Source organism: Montipora foliosa, chromosome 1, assembly GCF_036669935.1.
Source record: "Montipora foliosa isolate CH-2021 chromosome 1, ASM3666993v2, whole genome shotgun sequence".
Lineage (NCBI taxonomy): Eukaryota > Metazoa > Cnidaria > Anthozoa > Scleractinia > Acroporidae > Montipora > Montipora foliosa.
In genome coordinates, this window is record NC_090869.1 from 73,160,344 (window position 1) to 73,167,843 (window position 7,500).

The 7,500-nt window shown below is 40.9% G+C and overlaps 1 protein-coding gene across 1 annotated transcript in view; it reads left to right on the forward strand.

Annotated features, from left to right (window-relative positions):
* Nucleotides 1-7,047, forward strand: part of LOC138007898 (uncharacterized) — a 21,591-nt gene extending 14,544 nt beyond the window's left edge. The window contains exons 5-6 of the mRNA XM_068855026.1: nt 3,517-3,707; nt 5,154-7,047. Of these exons, the coding sequence (XP_068711127.1) occupies nt 3,517-3,653 (137 nt within the window). The 3' untranslated portion in view covers nt 3,654-3,707; nt 5,154-7,047. The remainder of the gene's footprint in view (nt 1-3,516; nt 3,708-5,153) is intronic.
* Nucleotides 7,048-7,500: the final 453 nt, after the last annotated feature.

A 7,500-nucleotide genomic window follows, 5' to 3' on the forward strand; every position in this document is an offset into this window, starting at 1 on the left:
ATGAGCTAGTAATTTTGCCCTCTTCTCAAGCAAAATTACAAAAAAATACCCTCTTCATTGACCAATCAGCATTCAGTAATTTTGCCCTCTATGTTATTATCATTGAAATTTCCTCTTCTTCTCCTTCCTCGACTTCTCGCGAGGCTTTCCTCGCTTAAGGTGTCACAAACCACTTTCAAAACTTGCTGTTCTTATTAGAAGGATTGACACTACAACACCTTTTCACTTAACAGCAATGTTATGATACCATATGAAACACCAATATTGCTGGAAAAGATTCGGTCATTTTTGTGACGTAAAAGGTTACCATGGCAACAGGAAATCTCTGCAAAAACACCCCATATTTTGGCTTTATCTGCTCATATCTCAAAAACGAACTCTGTGACCCCTATTTTATATTGCTGAAATGTAATCAGTAGGTCAGAATGAAACTTTCTGTAAAGTTTAAAAAAAATTATGTGGAGCGGATTCAGAGCCACCTTAACTAATTGAAAATTTAATGTAGCTCTGAATCCGCTCCGCGTTTCACCTTGGCCTGCTGATCACTTTCGTGCAATAAAAAGATGGGCTCACCCAGTTCGTTTCTCAGATATCAGCCTGAACTTAAGCCAAAATATAGGGTGTTTTTCAATGCTTTCCTGTTGCCATGGTAACTTGTAACGTCATAAACATGACTGCATCTTGTTCAGCAGTAATTTGTGTTTCACATGGTACCACAACATTGCTGTTACGTGATAAAGTGTTACAGTGTCAATTCTTCTAATAACAAGGTCTCTTGAAAGTGTTGAAACTGGTTTGAGCCACCTTCAATTTCTCAAATTTCGTCGCCTGCTCTTTATCCCGTTGCTCATCACTGATATGATTTCCCGCCAGAAAAACGCGGGTTGCCAAATGCAACGCTGCCCACCGATTTCCATCCAAGGAAAGTTGCCCGAACACTCCCGTCCCCAGGGGCTGTCCTGCCTCCTCACCTCCACCCCGACAGTCTGTACGGGCGGATGGCCGTACGTGACGTCATAACCAAAAATTTCTCGCTTGCATAGATTTCCCAAAAATCTTACCCATGGTGCTCCGATGGCGCGCTTCGCCCGCCTGAGCTCCCTATTATGAATTGTTTTGTGGCATAATCGTAGAAGTCTCCGTCGTCGTTTCTTAAACTCCTTAAAAACGTGTCGCTTTGTAGAGAGCTTCTTAACCTGAGGATCATGATATTTGCATTTTCTTACCGGCTGCTGAGCAAGACCAATGTCATTTTTAGGTTGAAGACACACTTTCAACAAGTTAGCAGGTGTAGGAATAGTCAAGAAGTGATTAAAGTAATTGACGCCGTTGTGAAATTAAAAAAAAAACAGCTCAACGTTTTCCTTCAGCATTACTGGCCAAGAGGGCTTAGATATCTTGCTATTACGTATACTCAAGTTTCAGCCCATTTAAAGACAAAAGAATAAATCGATAAACCAACGTAGTTCCCTACCATACTTTCTGTTCTAGCAATAGACGTCTCAACCTTCTTTCAAGAACGCGCACTCTTCGTGAGGGCTCATAGTGCCATTAACGAATACTTTGTTCGTATTTTTTTATCTAATACCGCATTCACACCAAAGCTTAAACACGTTTAAAAGCTGTTTAGTTAAACATGGTTTAAAATTGTTTTCTTGATACAAGTTACTACCTGACATAATGTAGACTCCAAATTCAACACAATGAAGACACACATTAGAACTTACATGAACCCTACGTAAAATTTAATCTTTCAGCCTTCCGTTGCTCATTTTTTATTTTGTTAAACCTGGTTCAATCAAACGTGTTTAGTTGGTGTGAATCGACTGTGCAAGACTGTGCAAGACTGTGCAAGGGAGCCGGAAAAGCATGATTTGAAGACTAGATGGATCGCAGCTCCGACTTTAAGATCGGGAGTGAATGCAAATTGTATGAGGCAGTCCGGCCCAATGGTTATGGCGCTTGCCTTGAGATCCGGGGATCCCGGGTTCAAGACCCATTTTGACGACTGCTTAAATTTGTTCCTAATAGTCCCTGGTTCAACTTCTCAGCTGCACTTGTAAATAGCCAACTAGCTTGCCTCAGGCCAGTTGGGATTCTTTACAGTTGATGTTGTATGTTCTGTTCTGTTGTGATTATTTCATTGGCCTTGAAAGCCCCTATGGGGAGTGGTCAATTAAGTAATAGGGAGCTTACGAAACGACGCCGCCGACGGCAACGACGACGCTACAAAACAATAGGTTTAGTGGGCAAAAACAATGGCTCTGCACGTGCGTTTTACATTTTGGTACATTGCTTTGCCGTCATCTCCTAAATGACGACGTGAAATGACCAAATTCAAGATTCTGTAGAGGACGTTATCACATGACGATGAATTTTCAGTTCTCTCTCTACGCTTCCAACCCACTCATACCAGTTTAATTCCTCGACAGTTACTAAACATTTTTAACGCGAAACGACATGAAATAGTTTCTTAGTGACATGAATAACGCGAACTTGTATTTTTAAATGAAGTCCTCGTTGCCGTCCGCGTCGTCGTTTCGTAACCTCCCTATTATGTATGTATGTAACTTTTGCCAACTTTCTCGTTTGTTTTTCCTTTGTGAATTACCGGTACTCACGACTTAAGGGGTGTGGCTCTTAACTACCAAACCGTTGCTATGGACCCCTCCAAATAGTCATTCTCGAATTCCTTTAGCTCTACAGTAATCCTCTTTTGGCACGTGCGTTCTATTTAACATTCCTTTGTATGGTTCGACTCACAACCATATTTGGTTAATCACATGACCAAAACAGAAAATGGCAAAAAACTCAGCAAATTGACTATGTTTTTTGAGAACATTTTAACAAAAAATCTGTAAAATAGATTTTAAAAGAGATTATTTCTCCAAAAAATTATGACGTCATAAGGCCTTCCTTTTTTATACATTTTTCAAAATATTAGTTCAATTTTTTTGTCCAAATAGAGATTCCACGCTACTGTTTACGAAAAATGATGGGACGGTTCCCATCCAGTGAAAAAACCGACTCTTCCTTTCGTTTCCTGGGAGCTTTTACCTGTGTTTCACTGAAACGCACGGCAGAAGACTGGGACTAGTTGCACTTGCGTCTCCTGATTGAAGTGATGTAAGATTGGATGGAGAGGGGGGAGTAAAATGATCGCACCGTCGACCTCAGGTTTGTCAGTTGAATTACTGTTACACTACCCTGCGCCATAGACGCAGGTTAGGTCCGTCTGCGAACCAAAGCCGAAATCCTTGTTCTGGGCTCCCAGCAGCGTACCAGGATTTGAGAACGCGCCATTATTGGTCTGTTAAGGAAGATAATTGTTCGATAAGACTTCCGCTTGTTCGTTGAGTCCATTGGGGGTCCAGAACAAGTATCTCGGCGCTGCTTCGCAGACGTTACTATTAAACCGGTCTTAGATTACGTCTGCGACACAGGTTATAAAAACACGCGAAAAGAGCTATTCATGTTCATAAAATCCACTAAAACTGGGTATGTCCTTTCTTTCAGCGGACTATAGCGGGCCAGACTGGTATCCATACAAAGCCGGCTGTCTTCGAATTTTCGAAAATGGCAAGAAATGGTCTCAGGCAAACGAATATTGTAACACCAGCTCATGTGGATCGTATCCGGGAGAGGAAGATTGATTTCGATTCTCTCCGAAAATGAAAACGAAAATGTTACCCAGTGGTTGTCAAAAGGTTCGTTACGGCTTTTTCATCGCAGAGCATTTGCTAACAGTTAGGGCAACACCAACCTGAAAATCTAGGCTTGATAACGTCGTCCCCTTTCCTTCTCCGTTTGTCGTCGAATGCGTTTTGTAACTTTGGGAAACTTTGGGTCGTGCGGTTGGTCAGTCGGACTAAAGAACTACAATTGCAAACGAAAAATAAGCGGTAGAAAATGTCGAGTGAGGGGGGAAAGAAACGAGTACAGAGTCTGGGTGTTAACATACTTTTCTTCCACGCGGACAGACAGCCTCAACTGTGGAAGAGTGTCGCCTTTACTCTGAGGTTGAAGTAGAAAATAAAAACCTGTACAGGAAAAACCAATTTTTACATTTCAGACTTAAAGTTAAAAACATGTTTTACTTAGTTATTATCTTCCTCATATCTATTTCTATTTTTTTTTGGAAACTCAAAAATATGGGTCGGTGTCGGAGAAAGTGGACTGCCTTAGGGAAAAAGGGATACTTCAGGACCAGCGTGCATTTCTATGCCTTTTTTTTCGTCCTCTGCAAACAACGACGTGAAATGACCAAATTTAACAGCGAGCTTAAGCACGACACACTGACAGAAACCGGAAGTGAACATTTTGCGTACTAGGACATAGTCTCTCCCGGATTTTTAAACTAATGGTATCCAGTAGAGAAAAGATACCCGTTGAATTTGATCCTGGTAGTACCTGGTTCAACTTCACCCAACTGCACTTGTAAATAGTCAACTGGTTTGCCGTGGCCATGCCAGTTGAGTTGTTTTTCTGTTCTGTGGCTTCGTTGATTGTGTTTCCTTGGCTCTGAAAAGCCCCTCAGTATGGGGAGTAGTCAATCATGCCGGTATGCATGTATGTACGTCTTGGCTTGTGTTTCTTTGATTCTAAGCTTCCTAATAGATGAGATGGTAGCCATTTCAGAGAAATATATCATAACCAATAGATGAATTTACCCTTAGCGTAGCGCGTGCTTTAATATATAAATAGCTGCATTAAAAAAAAAAAGCACCGTTTATGTGACAAGAGTCAAGACCAAATGAATTCCAAACAGCCAGCACAAGCCAAAATTATCCAAGGGTGGGAAGAGAAACCTTTGTATAGGACGTACTGCACTAAGGCAAAAGTGGCACATGTGGATTACAACAACCCACAAATAGCTAAAAGATGCCGCGCTAAAGGCCTGCAGAATCGGAGGGCCTGTCACGGGCCGAGATCAAAGCTCAGCAGCAAAACTCTTTGAAAATTTGGCACATTGAACAATAAGACGGTTACTGTTTTCTTTCTCATACAATTTAAGGCTTTTCTCCGGCGAGAGCCCTATTCTCGGATGAGAAAAGCCCTGGAGACGAGATTGATGACCGCTTAATCAGTGTACAGAATCAATGCGCATGCTCTGTCCTCAAAATCGCTGACAATTTGTTTGGCTTGTTTCTTAGGTGACTACTTCATTGGATTGAATGATAAGGCAACTGAAGGAACTTTTCAGTGGATCGATGGAACCGTTGCTTCGTATACAAACTGGAAAGCTGGAGATGGTCCCAACAATAATAATAAGAATAAGAACTGTGTGCAAATAAGAATGCAAAATGGAGAAAATCATGGGAAGTGGGAAATACATAAATGTGAAACTTCCAGCAGATTTATATGCGAGTGCCCAGAAGGCCCTTGTACTTAGGCCCTTCCCTATTATGCTAAGTTTTTTTTGGCATTTTTTGGTTAAACAAGCACACTTTTTCTGTAAAAAGAATGATTGCTAGCATTATTTAGCATATTGCGTAACTTTGATCTAGATTTCAGCACTCCAAAGATTTCAAATTCTAAATTTTAGAATTCAAAAGCATTGTGATGATTTGCTTTTGTGTTTAACAGACGGATTTCTGTAACTGAAGTATGAACTGAGTGCATCTGAACTGAGTCGACAGAGGTCTGGACCTAGCTGGTCAGCAGTTAACATTCAGAGGCCTTTCACATGCTTCCTCAAACAAGATTGCGTCGGCCAGTGCCGAAGGAAATTCTGACGGAGAACATCTACCAGTGAGAAACAGAATTGTGCCCTTGCTGAGTCCCTCTAGTCGAGCGTCATGTCACAGTACAGCAAGCGCTAAGGCCTTCATACTATTGTGTTGTTTCTGGAACCTTTTTATTGAAAATTCACTTTTTTTATTCACTTTGAAAAACGGGAGAAGTGGTCATAGTTTGATCCATGACCGAGCAATGAAAGGGAATGGGTTCGATATAGGGTTGACGTCACAAAGTACTTTCCACCGCTGTTTCCAAAGAACTATCACAATGCAAAGCGGTCTATGACGTCAACCCGGTATTAAACCCATTCCTCTCGCTTGCGCGGTTGTAGATCAAATTGCAACCAGTTTCCACTTTTTAGGAGCCAGTCTAAAACAGTGACTTTGAAGGAAAGAGTTTAGCGAACCAAAGAATTAGTGTTAGACAAGTGCCGCAGAAAATTGTAGAATTGTTAAGCAGAAAGGGTTTTAATAGGTGATAGACACAGTAAGACACTTTAAAGGATATAATTAACACGAACGCGTAACAGGCCCGATTCCAGCTGGCTTGATAACTTGGCCATGGGTTGGAATCTTATTCAAACCTGGATTTTATTAATGCTTCTTCTAATAAAGTAGTTTCATTAAAGTGCACCCAAACATCATCTACAATATTAATTTCCCGACCAAATGCAAACATGTTTTACCATTCTCACCTCAAAATGTCTTTTTTTATCTGCTGGGCAAGACGAACGAAGATATTAGAAGTTCCAATAATTTGGACCCAAGACCCTAAGGTTAGAAGCCTGGCTCTATTCTCGATTTTGCGTCACAAACTGCTTTGCAATGCAAAATTTCTTTGAAAACAGGAATTCAAAGCAGTTTGTGACGTGAGATTGAGAGTAGACCCATTCCTCTCACGTCACGGGCGTGGGAGTCCAAATTACTGCTAGTTCTGCTAAGTTTAAGTGGCTTGCAAGGCACAGAGAAAGCGAAAATTTCTGGGTAACAATGGTGACATATGTTTGCTTTGGATATGGAGATTTATATTAGGAACGGAAATTTCAGTTTAGGTGCAATTTAAATTTGATGATCTCTAGGTTAGAGATAGATTTACTGGCTTTTAGTTCTTTATTTAGGATGTACATGACTGGTAAAATCTTAGAGAGAACTGGTCGAATGGACGGAAAAAAACCAAGGAACATATAAGGACTTAGGATCGACGACAAGATCACCAAATGAATCCGCGATGACATTTTGCTGTCTTACACAATAAATCTGAGATTCGGGATAGATTTGGTATTGTAAATAATAAAAAAGACACAGCATAGGCTTTTGGTTGTATAATGATATTCTGACTGTTTTTTCGCATACAGGGATTCTTCAGTTGAAAATGATTAAATAGGTTTCATAGTTTGAACGTGTGTGCTGTTCCTTAGCCTGTGTACAGCCGCCCGCTCTCCGAAAAAAAATCGGAAAGGAGCGACTGTGATTTACCGTTAGTAATCGTGTTCCGGAATAATTTTGCCTACCCATCATTAAGTGATCTACGCTGACCAAAATTTGCGTGGCTCATATATTCTCAAAATGATGGTAAATGAGGTAGATTTCAAACGTGCATTGCATATTGAAGAGCGTCTCCGATAGTTTTAAGATACCTTGGCTTTATAGCATAGAAGCACTCTTTAAAGGAAAGGATGTATTTGCAACTCTTCCAACAGGGTACGGCTCTGATCTTCAGAGCAGCACAGATCGTTGCCGATGAGCTGTTATTTTCCTCGAT